The following is a 17,847-nucleotide window of genomic DNA, read 5'->3' on the forward strand; positions in this document are numbered from 1 at the left end:
GACATTTATGTGTTCTATTAATTAAAGCAAGACGACATGAAAACTAAGCTGTATCCAACAGTCAAGATTAATAAGCCACAACTCACTGAGGAACTGTTTCTCCATATCACCCTTTTAAGCTGTGTTGCAACAAAATCTCCAAAGAGCTCATCAAAAAAGTGTAACAAACACTTTCCCAGATATCTGAGAGATTTACCTCAAGAACAGAATTCACTAACTCTATCCAACAACAGCTGCAGTGAAAACTCTTTGTCTTAAAACACAATCAAAGCATACTGTCACATCCACCCCATTCTGTAGTTTAGAACTTCCTGAAATTACTCTGAGCCATATAGAGGGGGGAAAAAAACCAAAATATAAAAATAAACAAAAAGCCCTAAAGAATATTTTCTGAGAATACAAATTATTTTGAATACACAACATTCCTCTGTTAAAATACGTATCAACAGATAGCTTATTAGAACACAGGGATACCCTCTAAAAGCATGCTACTTCACTTCCAAACAAAAGTATTCAAATGGCATGGAATGGCTTGTAGGAGCCACATAATTAAACAACTGTTCATCTGAGGGATTAGTACATTTGATGGGCATTACCTTACAAAGTTTTCATCATATTCTCCCCATGGACTTCTGAATATGTGCAACTATGAACTAGGCCATTGATTTTGAGAGTGGATATAAGTAAGTTCTTTACTGTGAGGGTGGTGAGGCGCTGGCACAGGTTGCTCAGAGCAGCTCTGGATGCCCCATCCCTAGCAGTGATAAACGTGAGGTTGGACGGGGCTTGGAGCAACCCTGTCTGGTGGAAGGTGCTCCTGCCCATGGCAGAGGGTTGGAACTAGGTGGATCTTCCAAGGTCCAACCCAAATGGTTGTATGACTGAGACTCTCAAAAAAGGTCTATGATCTCAAAAGGTACTATTTTAAAATATACAATCCCAGGCATACCTAACATATCTGCACTGGACCCTATAAAAACTCACCAGCAGTTGTTTCAGCTCAAAGAATCCCTAGATTTTCATTAACGTGGATTAAAATTTCTATGGAAGCTAAAATTTAAGCAGCAGCAGCACTTCACTGCGTTACACTACAGGTGTCACTGGACCGTACTCGCGGCTCACACGGTCTGTCCGGCAGGCCGAGGTGACAGCCTCAAGGAAGCGGGACAGGGTTTCAGCACACCCCTCACACCTGCTCGCAGACACCCGAAACCTCCCAGCAGCACCGATCTCCGCCGTTCACCTAACTCCTCCAGCCGGCTGGAGACCAGCAGGGCAGCCTCAAAGCCCGCCCGCCGCCGGGATGGGGCTGACGGTGCAGTACCGCACAGACCCGGAGGCGCCGGACGTGGACTGGGCACTCCCGAGCCCTGCGTGAGGTGTCCTTGTCCCGCCGAAGCTCCGCAGACACCCCCGGCCCACCTCAGCTAGACCACCCGCGGCCCGCCCGGTTACCAAGGCCCGGGAAGAAGGACGCGAACCCGCCCCACCACGCCACGCCCCGCCCCGCCCCGCCCCGACGCGGCACGCCGCGCGCAGGAGCTCCCCAGCGACGACTTCCGGCTGCGGAAGGGTCCTAGCAACGCCGCCGCTCGGAGCCGGCGAGAGGAACGTCGCGCATGCGCGGCGGGCACTGTGGCGTTGCCGCGGCGGGGTGCCGTAATGGACTCCCGCCATTGCGCCCGCCCGGATTGTCCTTCGGCGGGGACTGGTGTCCGCCCGCGAGGAAGCGGAGGCGCGATGCTCAAGCCCGTCGCGCAGGCGGCTTTCACGGAGCAGGCAGCAGGGCTGGGAGGCCAGGATGAGGGGCAGGCTCACCCGCGGTGTTTGCCGCCAGTTCCACCTGAGGGTTTGCACTTTGTCCAGTTCAGGAGTTGCTTCGGGCCACCCGAGACTTACGGGTGAGTGCAAGTGTCCTCAGCCAAAACCGGTATCCCTCAGCCAAGCCACTCCACAGCTGGTTGGGCATGCAGGATGGTTCACCTAGCACAGCTGCCTGTGCCGGCCCAATAGGCAGTCACCCCTGTGAATATTGCCATCATCAGGAAGCTTTTGGCAGCACAGGCAGCATACCCAAACACCTCTCTTCATGGGAGGGTAGCTGTATCCTCCTTCCCAGAGCTGCTGGCATGTGGGCATGTCTGCAGCTGGACAGTAAGAGATACTAATCTGCAAATTAGATTATAGGGTAAATATGTGTAGGAAATCTTAGAATCACAGAATGGTTTGGGTTGGACAGGAGCTTAAAGCTCATGTAGTTTCAAACTCCTCTGAGGGACACCAACATCTTCCTCTAGCCGGATTATTCAAAGCTCCACCCAACTTGGCCTTCAACACTGCCAGGGATGGGGCAGCCACAGTTTTCCGGATAACCTGTGCCAGTGCCTCACCAGTCTGACAGTAAATAACTCATCCTAATATCTAATCAAAATCTACCCCCCCCTTCAGTTCAAAGCCATTAACTACCCCTTGTCCTATCAATACAGGCCCTTGTAATGACAATTACTAACATGAAAGCCAGACTGAGACTTGGATGCCCTTAAATATGGGGTCGCAGATTCTTCACCCGGATCACCAGGAAAACACGTGAAAGATGATGGTGCAAAATCATAAGAAGGGTTGATGGGGGAAACAAGTAACAAGGTTACCACTGTTGTTTGCCTCACTACACAAATTGAAAAGTTCTTAAGAAGCACTTCAACTGAGAGATTCCAAGGTCCAGATGGAAGCATATGTAATGTCAAACAGCAACAGATGCTGAGTAAAATTCACACTACAATAATCCTAGGAAAGTGGATGGGGTATTCTGGAAAGAGTGTTACAGGCTGAAGGGAATTAAAACAACTTTAACATGTTCAGTAACTACCATTGACACGTTCATAAGTAGATACACGTTAATATATTAGTAACATGTTCTCTTACTCTTTATACTTAACCTGAATTTCTGCAGGCTGTGAGAAATATTGCATGAGCAAAATTGTGTTAAAAGCTATCACAAATCACATTTGGAAAAGCAACAGTAAGGTTGCTTTAAATAAAGTAAAAGTATTATAAAGGTAAAAGTAGTAAAAGAGTATCGGTCTGCATTCCAAGAGAAAAATGCCTCACCATGTCCATAGCCTAGCAGGTTATCTAGGAAAATACACCATCCACAAATGACCAAGTTAATCTTAGAATTCATACAGTCCAAAAATGACCAGGTTATTTAAGAACACAGGGTCCAGAAGATAAATAAGGCACTTAAGAGACAATAATATAAAACGGATAGCGCACGGAATGGGCGCATGAGGAAACACAGAAAAAAAAAAAATCTGTTAACTCTTGAGCCCAAGTAATAGCATAGCTGAAGACATATTAAGATTGGATATATATGACTGTAGCGAGCTCACACAGTGCTCTGAGTAAGGTGCTCTGTTTCTTCAGCACTGGATATGCAGCACCCATAAATCTGACAGGCTGCATGTACTGCAGCTTATGCGAGTACAGTCTTATCACTAAGGGGAGCTGTGTTGCATTACCTATTCTCAGGTTTTCTAAGTTGCTTGTGATCTGGTAACCCATTCTAGCTCTGTGTCACTGTGTAGTCTGAATGCAACAAATTGAAAAAGAAGCATAAAGTCTTCAACTTTAATTCAGATTTTTTACTCTAAAGGTCTCAGAGTTTATAATGTCAAAAAAATCTACAGAGAAGTATGATTCACAGTTTAAATTAAAACATCTTTTATCTTTACATACATGCTTACATTTGTAAAAACACATAAAAATTGCTGGGATTTTTCTTCAGGTTGGAATTCCCCAAAAGGAGCAAAATTACACTATAGATAGTTACTTATGAAGTTTAAATCATCTTGTATTAACCACAAAGCTGCAGTTGGTCCTTACTCAGGAAAACACTCATACTGAATTCAAAGTACAGCTAAGTGCTTTGGCTTACAGGTCAGCATGACTGACTTCATGAATTCAAGTACTGCCAGAGCATTTAAGGTTCCTGTCACTTTTTATTCCAAAGTTGTTTCCTGTTGCTTTTAACTGCAAAAAGACCATTTTGGGCTAAGGTTTTCTAAGATGTGTGGTTAAGTATAGCCTGATACTGGTATCCTTCAAGGTCTAGACTGAAGTTTTAATTACAAGTCACAAGATGGCCCATCATGTTTTACCCCCTTTAAGATAAGTCTCAAAACTTCATTTCTAGTTTGTGACCCAGTTTATGTATAATTGGCTTTTAGCTGTCGTTTTGCTACTTCTGCATCACAGTTATTTTAGATGTCTTGTGCCAAATCAAAGAGGTTCTTTGCCCAGAGGCACAACATTGGAAGATTTCATTATGTGGCAATTCTTTTAATAATAGCATGGCTTTTTTTTTTCCTGATCAAAAATACATTAATGAACAGGGCTCTGTGTCTGCTGTTGTCTGATGAATAGTAAAAAATTGAACATCATTCAAAACAGCCTGGGATAATAAATGAAATAATAATATGAGAAGAATTGTAGAGATTTAACACCATATCTGGAGTTTTGGTAGGTTTTGGCACCTTAATACCTTAACCAGATACTGAATCGATAAGACAAGTTTATCTTCCCAAAATAATACACATATCATTTTTTACCTTCATTCACAAAAATTGCTTCAGATACAATGCTGCTGCTGCTGCATGCATGTAGCTAACCAAACACCTTTTCTTCCTCCCACACTGAAAACTATTTATCATATATCATAGAATCATAGAATCAACTAGGTTGGAAAAGACCTTTAAGATCATCAAGTCCAACCATTACCCCAGCACTGCCAAGTCCATCCCTAAACCATGTCACTGAGATGAGATCCACGCAGTTTTTGAACACTTCTAGGGACAGCAATTCCACCACTTCCTGTGCAGTGTGTTCCAATGCCTGATCACCCTCTATTAGGAAATTTTTCCTAATATCCAATCTAAACCTCCTCTGGCACAGCTTGAGGCTGTTTCCTCTTGTCCTATTTCGTGTTGCCTGGGAGAAGAGACCAATCCCCACCTTGTTCCCATCCTCCTTTCATGTACTTTTAGAGAGGAATAAGGTTCCTCCTGAGCCTCTACTCCAGACTAAACAACCTCAGTTCCCTCAGACGTTCCTCATCAGACTTATTCTCCAGACACTTCACCAGCAATATACATGCTATCTTAGGTATTTCTTCACAGTTCAAGTAATATTTTGGTCTAAAATCTACTTGTAGACAGGATATATAGGAGATTTTTAGAAAGGTAGAAACAAATCAAAGTTCTTTCACACATGGGATTCAGCATTATTCCTCAAAGAGACCTGTTCAGGATGTCATTAGAAAGAGTGCTTGAGACTGGGGATAATGGAGAGGAGAATGTGGTGCTTCACTGTGGATGTGGCCTTGGCAGAGCAAGAGGCAACTACTTATCTTACAGGCAGGATACGAGTGTGTTTCTTTGCAATGAGACATAACCCACACCTGCAGGAAATCAGTTGAAAATGGCTGTTTAAAACACAAGTTCAAGACATAAAACTTCTCACGGGAAGAATTATTTTGCCCTTCCAAAGTTCGTTCCTGGCTTGTAAGCTTAATGCCATACTGTGTTCTGACCTTGTGCTCAAGAAGTGGGTGGCAGATCTGTCTGAAGGACAGAATTCTGTCCTTCAGAATTAAACTGCTAAAAAATGCTGATATGGTACACAACGTTTAATAGCAACAGTATGGCATGTTACCCTCTTTCAAGTACAATGTCTGGATTGCAAAATACACATTTGTTTTTCCTTCTGTTGTGTCTGTCTGTACTTGAACAGTCTGTCTTCAGTCTTTACTAACCATGCACAAATGAGCCTGATTACACACAAAATATAACTTGTTCAAGCAATTTTATTTTTCATTCTTTAAATTGAAGTTTGCTTTGTTTTCTTTAGCTTTAAAAAATGCTTTAGTCATATTAGGCTGTCTTGAAGAACACCCTACTTTTGTATGAAGCCAAGTCATCTCGAGTTACTTCCTTAATTAGGAAAAAAAGCATTTTCAGCTGCTCTTCACTGGTTTTAACACAAGGCACAAAGCTTCTGATTCCTAAGGAATGTCAGATTCAAAAGACTTACCAAGGGTTAAGGAAATTAGAATGTTCTCAGGAGATTCCAAAAGCATTACTTCAAAACTAAAATATAAACTTATTTGATCTGATGTATAATTAAACAGAGTGGTGACTTAGCTAAGGAAATCCTTGCAGATTGTCAGTTTCTGCATAGCAGAATGTTAATATACACAGTTTTTGCACTACTTATTGCAGAAAAAAATACGAAACTTTATGTATTATTGAAATACTTACATATGTGCCAGTGGAAATACAATTTCTACCACTGCCAAGCTTTCATCTACCTCTAAACAATTCTAGATGTACAGTTAATTCTCTTAAGGAACTTTTGCTCCAGGTCATTCACTTGTGGATAGGAAGAAAGGCTTTTTTTCTGTCTAATATGATGTTGATTTCTGTTTATATGTTCTGTTTTCTGATGAGCTCTTGTCTAACCCTGTAGAAAGCTGATACTTGTGTAAGGCATATGAGTTTCACCACCTCAAATAAAATCAGCCACCGGAAAACTGCTGTTTGTCCCTGCTTAACGCAGATGGAGTAAAGTTTTGCAGTTAAAATTTGTAAGTGACCATTTTGCATTTGAGTAGGAGAGCGACTAGAAAAATTCACAACTTGCTCTTTGGCAACTGCAGTGGGTGTTTTGGCCCTGAAATGCAAGGCCGGTTTCAGTATCAAAACTGAAAGCAAGATTATGCTTATCACAAGGACTTATCTTTGTTTGCTAGCAGCAGAGGGCAGCTGGCAGAAAATTGGTCTGTAAAAGCCGTGTGCCAGGATGATCACTCAAGCACAAAATAGTTAGGTCTGCCCTGTGAGACAAGGTAATTGTGCAACAGGTAATTTTTTGTGCCACTACTCCTGCAGTGCAGGATTGCAGGTGTTGCTGTGTGGTACATGAGTTAAAGACAAAGCGAAGTCAGAGAGCTGACAGGCCAGCTAATTTTCATTGAAGAGGGAGAAGAACAAGAACTAGAGCCAACAGGACAGGCCAGCAAAGAGAAGGATGCTGTTGGGTTAAAATCTGGGTCTGAGGTCTTCTGTTGGGAGAAAAGTACCTGTTGGAGGAAGGTGTGGGGAGGCTGTAGGTCCTTGGTGCATGCAGTAGGGAGAACACCTGGCCAGCAGAAAAGGGAGAGGAGGGCGCAGTGGCTGAAATGCTGGGAACAGAGTGAGCTTCATACTGCTAAGCCATGAGAGAACAGAAACAGAAAGCACAAGAGGAATAAGTCTGAATTAACAGTAAAACTTCAAAGAAAAATAGGAGTTTACGGTGACTGGGTTGCAGGCAAGAAATGCGGTGGACCTGAGGAACTGAAGCTGTGGGTTGTTGGGGGGGGGGGGGGGGGAAGTCCAGACATTGAGAAAAGTAAGCAGGCAAAGAGTACGCAGGGAGCATGAGCATCTTTGGGGCCAACAGCAGCACGGGATGATGGCAAGTCTGGGAAAGGGAGGCCTCTGTAACAGGGCGGAAAAAAACACAAAGGGACCATCGGGAACAAACACCCGTCCGCTTTACACACGAGGGTGGTGACAGTTAGCTGTGAATGGAGCGAGCTTTCAAGTCAGAACGGGCCCAGCGCAAGGCCAGACTGACGAAAGCAACCCCGGGCGAGCACTGGTGACTGAAGTGCCGGCGCTTGGCCCCGGGCCAGGCTTGTCACCAGCCTGGAGACAGCCCCGCGCTTGCCAGCCACGCTGCCGCGGCGGTACCCAGCGCAGCCCGCTTCACCGTTAGGGGAGTAAGGGTCGGATTGACAGGGACACGCGAGGAAGTAGGCCGGCCCGCGGCCCTTCCGCTGCCGCCGGTGCCGACGGCGTCCGGCGGGCTCCCGCCGATCCGACTCCTGCTCCCCCAACCCTGCAGTCCAGCGACTGCCCCGCCCCCGCGGAAGGAGGAATGAGCCACTGCTATGGCTGAGGAGAGAAGGGGTGGATGAGACTTGGTCTCTCCTTTCATCTTTCCCTCCGTCCCTCGGGGCGGGCTGGCCGCTTCTCCTGACTGACTCCGTTCGCCCTCACACCTGGAGGCGTGAGCCGAGCCGTCTGTTTTCATCAGGCCTGAGCCGCCTCACCCCCGACACCTCCCCTGCCGCCTGGTTGCGGCGTGTGGTTGGTACCGCCTCGCCTGGCGGGAGGAGGGAGAGCGGCGGTAACTCCGGCGGCGGGTACGGCAGCTGCTGGAGGAGGAGGAGGAGCAGGAGGAGGTGGGCTGCAGGCCGGGCAGCAGCACGATGAGTAGCGAGGCTCCAGGCCGCTGCAGCTGAAAGGGCGGGGGGGGGGGGGGCCGGGGGGGGGGCGACAAGGGTAGAGAGAGATGGGCGGAGTTTCGCGTCAGCGCCGTCGCGGCTTATATGAGGGGGGCGGGGGGAGGATGCGTCCATTTGGCGGGAGCGGTCCGGTGGAGGAGGGGTGAGCTTTCGCTGAGCGGAGCCGAGCGGGTTGTACTGTGCAGTGTCGTGTGTGCGCGGTGGGGCAGTGCGGGCGGCTGGCAGGCGCTCCCGGCTGCGTGCGGCCCGGCCCGGCCCGCATGGGTAGGCAGAGCGCACCGCGGGTAGGGGCTGCGAGTGCGACCGCCAGGGTCCGCGGGGTTCCGGCGGGCTGAGGGGTGGGCGCGGCACAGTGCTTCCCGGCCGGGGGCCGCCCGGCCGCCGGTACGGAGCGCGCCGTTGATGTCCCCTCGTGTGTTGCCCTTGTCTCTGCTCCCCAGCGCGTTTATCCCAGCAGCGGGACCTAGGGCGGCTGGCAGCGCCTCGGTGTCGGGGACTTGAGCTGCAGACCCCTCCCCTCGGATCAGTTCTGCTGGCGGAGCGGGCGTCACGTCGGTGAGAAAACATGAGCCGAGATTTCAAACCTGGAGACTTGATCTTTGCCAAGATGAAAGGTTATCCCCATTGGCCAGCCAGGGTAAGGCACCCCTCCTCCCCTGCAGGCCGCAGCGCCCTCCTGCCCGGTACCTGCCCTCCCTCGGCCTCCCCTCACGCTGTTCGGGCTTTGTGTAGCAAGAAGCGCCTTCAGACACCCCCGGAGAGCCAGGCGCTGAAACCGCGCGACGCGCTCAGCCACCCCTTGCCCGAGGGAGGGCAGCGCAGCGCTCCCGTGGTTGGAAGCGACTTGTGACCCGCGCTGCAGATCCGTGCTCGGGTTTGCTCTTGCCTTACGCTTCTGTGCAAGTCGCTTCTAAGCAGTCGTCCTCTCTAGTAGTTGTTATCTGTGCTAATTTGCATAACAGCTTTTAGAAATGAAGGTTGCTGTTGATAGCGCGGTGCTGGAGCTCTGCAGGCATCTAACTGCACCAGAATGTTCGTCCCAAGTGACTGCCCTCTTTTGACAAAAGAAGGTGATGTCGGGTTTACTCTTGCTTTTAAAGGCGGCTATTCCTACACTGCTTCCTATAGAATAAGCCAAGTGCGTGCGAGGAGTTGTCTAGTCCTGTTTTTTTGCACTCTCCCTGGTTCTTTGGAAGAGGCAGAGTTCTGCGACTGCTGTAATAAAGCGGTATTTTGCTAAGATGCTGATTGAATAATATTTTTTTAAATTTTTTAAGTCCATTGACCTTTTTGTATCACTGGACATTTGGGGTTGGCCAAGCTCAGCCTAAGGGCAGGAAATCTTGCTATTACTTATACTGAAGGAGGAGTGGTGTTTGAATGGAATTGAAATGTGCTTTTCACTTGTAGCATGTCATGCCTCTCCAATTAAAGATGATCATGTGAAAAGTGTTGCTCTAACAGGAGAAGGCTTGTCATTTCCTATACTTGCTAATACTGGTTTTGATTCTGCTGTGTTTTTAACATACAATTGAAAAGAGACCTTGAGACCAGCTTTACTTCTCTGTAGTTGTTTTTTTTTCCTTTTTAATGCCAAGCAATTTTACCTACTTTCCTGTAGACTGTTCTTAACTGTTACTTGACTTGAATTACAGTCTCTCTTTTTCTTAGGTGGATGAAGTTCCTGATGGAGCAGTAAAGCCTCCTACAAATAAAATGCCTATTTTCTTTTTTGGCACCCATGAGACGTAAGTCCTTTATATTTAAGGGTCATAATTATCTTCTTTTTTTTTTTTTCCTCATTGTAGAATGCTATGACAAGAAGTTAACAGCTTGTCTGACCGTAGTGTTTTATAGTATAGGTTAAACTATAGTATTTAGTAGCAAAACAGCTCTTCCTAAATTAATTTCTTTTGACAAGACATGCTTCTCTAACATTTGCTGAACGTAATCACAGGAGTGGGATACCATAACTATATCATATGCACTTTCCTTGTAAAAAAAAAAATAAATCCTACCCACAGAGGCATGACTGACAGGTTTTTCTTTCTTCAGTAATAAACTTTAATTCTATAGTCCTTTATATCTTAAAGATTCTCAACAATATGTTGTCAAATAAAAAGAAGGCTGAGCACAATGAAGTAGGCAAAATTTCAGAAAGTGGCAAATAATCATGTATTGGCTTTTGGTAGGTTTTGTTTTCTGGAGAGGTTTGGGTTTGTAAGTAATTTTTTGTAAGACCTGGAGAGAAAAATGAGGAAGTGCAGTTAGATTTATACCTATCAACTTGCAAAATACTTGATACAGTGCTACCATTTTGCAGTTGTGGAATGTTTGCTTTGAGGGGCTGTTTCTTCCACTGCTAAGTTTGATTGTAAATATGCTGGGGTTTATAAATCTCTGTCGTTTTGAAAACTATCATGTTACTTTATAGCATGACTGGTTGTCCTAGTGTAGATTTCTAAGACATCAGATTCAGTTCTACTTTTGTTGTCTGGATGTTTGTGGTGTTTTTAGAGGAACCAAAACCTATAATGGTGTGATTTTAATTCCACTGGTTTTATTAATAAAATGGCAAATGGCGTATAAGCAGCTCAGAGATAGAAGTTGTATATACAAATAATGTTTCACACATTTTGTGAAAAGGCCTTGGGTTTTTTCCTTTGTCTGATTAAAAATCATTTGAAACTGCTTTAATCTGGCACTTTGCATCTGTCTTAATAAGCCAGTTAAGACAAAACACATTGCCTTGTTGAATTAAAGAGTAAGCATCCTCTTATGTTACTTGGTTCTTTTTTTAAGAAGTTATTTACCTTTGCAAAGGATTTGTGTGTGCTTGAGTCTTAACACCAGTGTGTTTTTTTAACTGTTCACATCTTTGAGTGGCTCGTGTTTTTTTAGTTTTGTTTTGTGTGTGTGTTGTGTGTTGTTTTGTGGGTTCCTGAAATTTGATTTAAGGTCGTGAGGTTTGAATCTTGTTGCTTGTTTGTTGTTTTTTGGTTTTTTTTTTAAGTAAGATTTCAAACAATGCAGAAGGTTACCTTTTTTATGAGTATTTTTTTTCAGTTTTTTTTTGGCATCTGAAAGCACAGTATTATTTTGATCCTGCCCTTGGTAATGTTGGTAGGCTGGAGGGAGGGGATAGTATCCAGAGGGACCTTGACACACTTGACAGGTGGGCCAATGCCAACCTCATGAAGTTCAACAAGGCCAAGTGCAGGGTCCTGCACATGGGTCAGGGCAGTCCCAAGAACAGCTACAGGCTAGGCAGAACCTTGGGTGGCACGGTCTAGAGTGTGGTCTCTGCCCATGGCAGGGGGTTGGAACTACATGATCTTAAGGTCCTCTCCATCCCTAGCCATTCTATGATTCTCAAATTCTGTTCTATGACATTTAATTTTTGTTTAGGTTTGTAGCTGTCAATAGTGGACTAATGATCCATCAGGTTATTAGGTAAAGCAAACGATTTTCTGTATTGTTTCATGGGAACCGACATAAATTGGTAAGCTTATTCTCTGCTGTGCTTCTCACAGAGTTACACACCTGGTCAAAGTTAAATGCTATGTATCTTCAGCACGTTAGTAGTCTGTACATATACAGCCTATCTTACTGTAAGTAGCAGCAGCTCTGAAAATCTAGATAACTAGTTAAATCATGCTAAAAAGTCCTTCTGTATAAAAGATGAGGTTTTCTGGCTGTATGGATGGTTACAGTAGGAAAATACGAGCTATGGCAAAAAACGAAAGCGAGAGCAGCTTGGGAATTATTCTTGACTTTTAGGAATAGTACTAGCTCAGTTTTGAAGATTACTATGAACAAGTATAAACTGGTACTTTGCTATGCAGGACAAAGATACACAGGCAGTGGTAAGACAATTACTATGACAGAAGCTTATATAAAAATATTTTTAATACTTCATCAGGAAAAAGTTTAGGGGAGAAACTTAAAATAAGGAGCATCTTGAAAGTTTTATTGTTCAAGTTCGGTAAGTTATGAGATCCTATTGTCACACTGAAAAACTACTGAATTAATGCTGAGTTGCGTAGCATGTTTAAAAAGATATGGGCAGTGAGTGTATCCAAGTGTTGTGTTTTCATGTCCAGTACACTAAAAATTATTCTTAAATTTAATATTTTAACCAGATTACTTTTAACTTAAGAACTTGGAAGGATTTTTGTTAGCTTAGAGGCATTTCTTCTCTTTTAAATTTTTCTCTTGCTTTACATTGTCCAGATTCCAAAATTTTTTATTCCTAACATTTAAGCATGATTTGTTTAATAAGGAAGCAATTGCTCTGTTTGTTTGCAAGCTACTCTTTTTCAACTGTTCTGGTTCAGTAGTTGGTTGTCCTGTTGGCTGTACTCTTAAGATGCAGCTTCAGCTGTTGCTTGCCAGACACTCAATACCCTGGGAAGGAGGGGGTCCATATGTGTGGTGGTACTAGTGAAAAACTTGGGCTGTTGAAGGCAAAACTTGAGGAAACTAAAGATACTTACATAATAGAACCAGTTGTAGTAGTAGTGAATTGCATACCTTAATAACATTTGGTGCTTACTTCTCTGAAAAGACTAACCATTTAAAATGTGAAATTTTGTTCATTTTTTGCTTTCTCTCCTTAAGGGCTTTTTTGGGACCAAAAGACATATTCCCTTACTCTGAAAATAAAGATAAATATGGCAAACCAAATAAGAGGAAGGGTTTTAATGAAGGGTTGTGGGAAATCGACAACAATCCCAAAGTGAAGTTCTCTCATCAGCAGGTAAGTTATGCAGAGTCTGCATGTCTTCATCACTGTACTGTTGAGGAAAAACAAAAGGCAGTGAATGTTTCCCTGCTGTAGGTTAATGAATTATTGCTGTTGTTCAGTGGCAGGTTATGCCAGTTATTATTTTAATTTCGTTTTTAATTGATCTCTAGTATTAATAGCAGGAGAGATGGGAGTGTTAACTAGGGGTATCTGCTTATTATAAACTTATTGTAAGCTATGGGGGATCATGTTGACTTTCAGAGCAAAAGTCTGAAAGTTAGCTTTTTACAGTACGCGTCAAGCTTTAGTTACAGCTATACGTATACTTATATGTGTATATATAACTGTAGACTGTATGTATTAATATGCATTCCTAAGATACTTACCTTTGGAACTGTACTCCAGAACTGGAGTTGTGTCTTTGCCTACCTTCTCTGAACATTCTCTGGCCTCTTGGTTTTGCTGTGTACCCTGGGCACATACTGGGTCTTCTAGGCAATGCTGCAGTAATAATAAAAATAGTAGGTATATTTTGGTATGATTTGCTGCTCTTACGCCAGACTTGCCATTTTGACACCAGTTAATCCCTGCTTCACGGGTGTTGTTTAAATTGTTTCTGAAGAACTTTTGAAAGATAAGGTGATGTACTCCACATGTTCACTTTCTCTGCTCAGGGTATGGAAAGATGCTAATCCCCTCTTTGAAGTGGGAAGGACTGTATTAATAATACTTCAGCTTCAGTGACAGCTCTTAAACAGGGTCTTTCATTAGCAGTTCAGGTTCTGTCTAGAGCTGTTGGATTGTTCTTTGCCATTTTTCCCCCAAGTCATATTTAAAATCTGTCTCTTCTACGATTCTAGTTCTATAAGTGAGCTGTAAAAATACTTAAAGAAGGAGCTTTTGTTAGTGGGGGTGTTCTGACTGGAGTACTGTGTCCAGTTCTGGGCTAATCAGTATAAGGGAGATGTGGACACCCTGGAGTGAGAGTTACACAGAAATGATAAACTGGAGCATCTCTGTTGTGAGAAAGGGCTGAGCAAACTGGGACTGTTCAGCCCTGGAGAGCTCAGGGCTGATATCATCAGTGGGTACAGATACCTGATACAGGCGTGTAAAGAATCATAGCATGGCTAGAGTTGGGAGGACCTTAAGATTATCTAGTATCCAACCCTCTGCCATGGACAGGGACGCCTTGTCTTAGATGAGCTTGCTCAAGGCCCTATCCAGCATGGCCTTGAACACTGCCAGGGATGGAGCATTCACAGCATCCTTGGGCAGCCTCTTGCAGTGCCTCACCGCCCTCACAGTAAAGAATTTCTTCTTTATATTTAATCTGAATCTCCCCTGTTTAAACCCATTGCCCGTTGTACTATCACCTCAGTCTCTGATGAAGAGTCCCCATCCGGCAGGCTCCTTCAGATACTGGAAGGCAGCTATGAGGTCTCCATGCAGCCTTCTATTCTCCAGGTTGAACAGCTCCAAGAGGTGGATCCAGGCTCTTTTCGGTAGTGCTCAGTGACAGGACCAGAGGCAGTGGACAAACTGCAACTCAGAAGGTTCCTGTTGAATACTGGGAAACATTTTTTTTGCTGTGAGGGTGACTGAGCACTGGCACAGCTTGCCCAGGAAGGCTGTTAAGTGTCTATACTTAAAGATACTCAGTTGTGTGGACATGGTTCTGGTCAGCTGTCCCTGGGTCACCCTGCTTCAGCAGGAAGGCTGGACCAGACTGAATTACAGAATTAATGAAGTAATACAGTAGACTTGTGCAAATTTTCTTATGAATTTTCACCTTAACTTTAAGGCTGTAGAAAGCCTTTCTTTGATAGCCTTCTCTTTCTACCCTATGCTGTGTGTTCTTAAAGTTTGATTTGGAGCAAATCAAGCCCTTAAGGTTTAGCCAGCTCTTGTTTTTACCTGTGGGCAGTTCTTGATGCTGAAGGAGTACATCTGCAAACAGCTGACTAGATTTGGCATTCTGTAAGATAAATCAAGATGTAAAACATCCTGTAATGTTACTTGTTCTGAAATAAAACTCTCAGTAAGGCTACTCCAGAGTAAGTTTCTGGGAGCATTTTTGATTTCAGCTCAGTCAGTCATGAATCTTCTATGTTACTTCTCAAAGCACTATTTTCTGGGCTTAATTCTTAGAATTGAAATATTATGTCATCGCTGTCTCAAAGTTTGTAGATAAGGTGGAGTAACATCCCACCTGTACAAGAATAAGAAAATTGTGGTGTGATATTTAACTTATTTTTGCTTTTACTTGTTTCTGCTTATGTGCTGAAATGAGCTTAATTTCTTCAGTATTTTGCAGGATAGTACACAGTTCACAGTGATAAGACTTCAGAGTTACCTTACTTCATGTTCTTGTTAATTCCCTTGGTGTTTGATGTTGCAGCTTTCCTGTTTATGAGGATGTGTCATTGTTTCCTAGGCGGTAACTCAGTACCATGCAACTGCTCACTCACCTGCCTTGGGTGGGATGGGAAGGAGAATTGAAAGAATGGAAAACCCTTGGGTTGAGATAAGAACAGGCTAATAACTAAAATAAAGTACAATATAATGTACTAATAATAAGGAAAATAACAAAGAGAGAGATAGAAACCTAAAAGGTGAAAAAGTCCCCAAAACCCAATTAAAAAAAAAACAAACAGCTAACCAAACAGTAACCACAAGTGATGAACAGTAAAATTGCTTGCCACATGGCTGACCAGTACCAACCCTGGCCCCAGCCGTGACTGGTCCCTGCCAGTCAACTCCCCCCAGTTTATATACTGGGCATGATGTGCTGTGATACGGAATACCCCATTGGCTAGTTTGTGTGAGGTGTCCTGTCTCTTCTTCCTCATGGCTTCTTGAGCCCCTACTCACCGGCAAGGCATGAGAGACTGAAAAAGTCCTTGACCACAGTGAGGGCTACTCAGCAACAACTAAAACATTGGTGTGTTTTCAGCATTGTTCTCCAACTAAAGCCCAAACACAGCACTGCACCAGCTACTAGGGAGAAGATTAACTATCCCAGCCGAAACCAGGACAAGATGTTATCTCAGTGTGCTGTTCTCAAAGATGGAAAAACAGGTGCAGTTGTTTTACAGTTCCTCCCTGCTAGTAATACAAGAAGGTACTTATCTGCTTGATAACAGGCTCTGTGGCTGTCTAAACTAACAGCTAACGGGTCTTTGAAAGGTAGGGCCTCTGAATGTCTTAGTTGGGGAAGGCAAGGAAGTTTGAGCAGTTGATCTAGGCATATTGGCAGTTTTATTGGGAGTTTGTGAGGAAGCTTATATGTCTTAAGGTAGCAGAGTGGCTGAAATAGGCTTCTGGGGCTCCGTCTCCCCATGTTTGCCAACTAGCAGAATGATGCAGGCAACAAAACACCAATGTCACAGAATTTTGCACAATTTAGCCTATTGACATAAGCTTTTTGTTACCAATTCTGATAACATGAAACGAAGATCTGCCTGCTCTGTCTCTGCTCAGACAGCATCTGAGGGCTGGAACCTGGATTGGGCAACTCCTTGTGTGCCTCCTTTTTCCAGTGTCCCTCTGGAGGCAATCCCCCCGGCAGCATCACCTCTGCAGCAGCATCTCTTCTCTGTAGCTGTGATGGGGGAGATCAGTGTGCTGTGTGATAGGCAGCGTTTGGTGGAAGGGGGCAGTGTGTCAAGCCATCTGGGGCCAGTTTTGCCCAGATTTGTGACCAGCTCAGGGCATTCTCAGAGAGGGTTCCATGCAGCATGCTGGCACCTACCAGCTGATTTCATCAGTGGAGTGTGAGAGATCAGTGTAGGCACTGGGCAGTAGCAGGAAAGATGAGAGTCTGGAAATTCAGCGTGAATAGGTAATTTTGTGTTTGGCCACACAGCAGGTGAGATCAGAGAGGAGTGGGTAGTTACTTGACAAAATTCTGGACACAAGATTAATATTAAAATGACAGACTTAACCAGCTATTCATATAGAGAAATTTTCTTGCAACTTTTGAGGTTTTTTCTCTTACTTGGCATATTTTGTCTTAGGAAGTCTTTCTGAGAGCCACATTTTCTGTTTAACTGCTAGAACTGGCTGGAATGTTCTGAAAGCAGTATTTATACTTTGCAGATGTTGCTTGTAACTGCTAGTAAGGGAAGTAGAAGGCAGGAGGGAGCTTGTGGCTTGGGCTTAAATCCAAAACCACTTCCTCAGTGGGGCAAAAATTAAGGGTCGGGGGCAGTTGTGCCAGCTTTGTTTGAAGAAACTGATATTTAAGAGTGAGAATGCTGTACACGATGCAATGGAATAATAATAAAAAAGCTATTTTGGCTTTACCTTCTCTTATTTCCATGCTTTTAATGTTAGCATTTATTATAATTTACTTTTTTTATTTCTCTGCTCATGTTCTCAGGGACAGGTAGTTGGCTCACTTAGGATTGATACCTCGTCCAAAACTGCAGGCAGCAGCATCCCAAGTTGTACTTGTCCAAAACCAACTTTCTTTCTTTAAATTGTATGTAAGAAAAAACCTACATTGTAGTATTTTTAGTGTGAAAAAAAGTTGTTATAGCATTAAGGGTTGAAAATTTGATATGAAAACACAATTTGAACTGAAAATTGTGGAAATGAATGATATATTTTAGTATTCCTGTAGTTCTAGTGAGGGTTTCCTTAGCATTATGCTTTTTTTTCTGTAACATACAGGTGGCAGAACACCTCTGAGTAGTGTTATTCTGTAGTTCAGGAAGGGATTTAGATTTCATTTTTGGTATTTTTATAT

General features: G+C 43.9%; 1 protein-coding gene and 1 long non-coding RNA gene across 2 annotated transcripts in view; both read left to right on the forward strand.

The window, feature by feature from the left end:
• The first annotated feature begins 1,704 nt into the window (after nucleotides 1–1,704).
• Nucleotides 1,705–5,761, forward strand: LOC133223712 (uncharacterized). The gene is made up of 2 exons (XR_009728663.1): nucleotides 1,705–1,901; nucleotides 2,487–5,761. It is a non-coding gene; the product is annotated as an uncharacterized LOC133223712 (long non-coding RNA).
• A 2,914-nt stretch (nucleotides 5,762–8,675) lies between these two features.
• PSIP1 (PC4 and SRSF1 interacting protein 1) overlaps nucleotides 8,676–17,847 on the forward strand; it is a 29,992-nt gene continuing 20,820 nt past the window's right edge. Inside the window, exons 1-3 of the mRNA XM_061374670.1 lie at nucleotides 8,676–8,984; nucleotides 10,019–10,095; nucleotides 12,968–13,106. Coding sequence (XP_061230654.1) covers nucleotides 8,913–8,984; nucleotides 10,019–10,095; nucleotides 12,968–13,106 — 288 coding nt within the window. The 5' untranslated portion in view covers nucleotides 8,676–8,912. The remainder of the gene's footprint in view (nucleotides 8,985–10,018; nucleotides 10,096–12,967; nucleotides 13,107–17,847) is intronic.

Source organism: Neopsephotus bourkii, unplaced genomic scaffold, assembly GCF_033783945.1.
Source record: "Neopsephotus bourkii isolate Nb327-2 ecotype Australia unplaced genomic scaffold, CSIRO-AGI_Nbou_v1 NB_1642, whole genome shotgun sequence".
NCBI lineage: Eukaryota > Metazoa > Chordata > Aves > Psittaciformes > Psittacidae > Neopsephotus > Neopsephotus bourkii.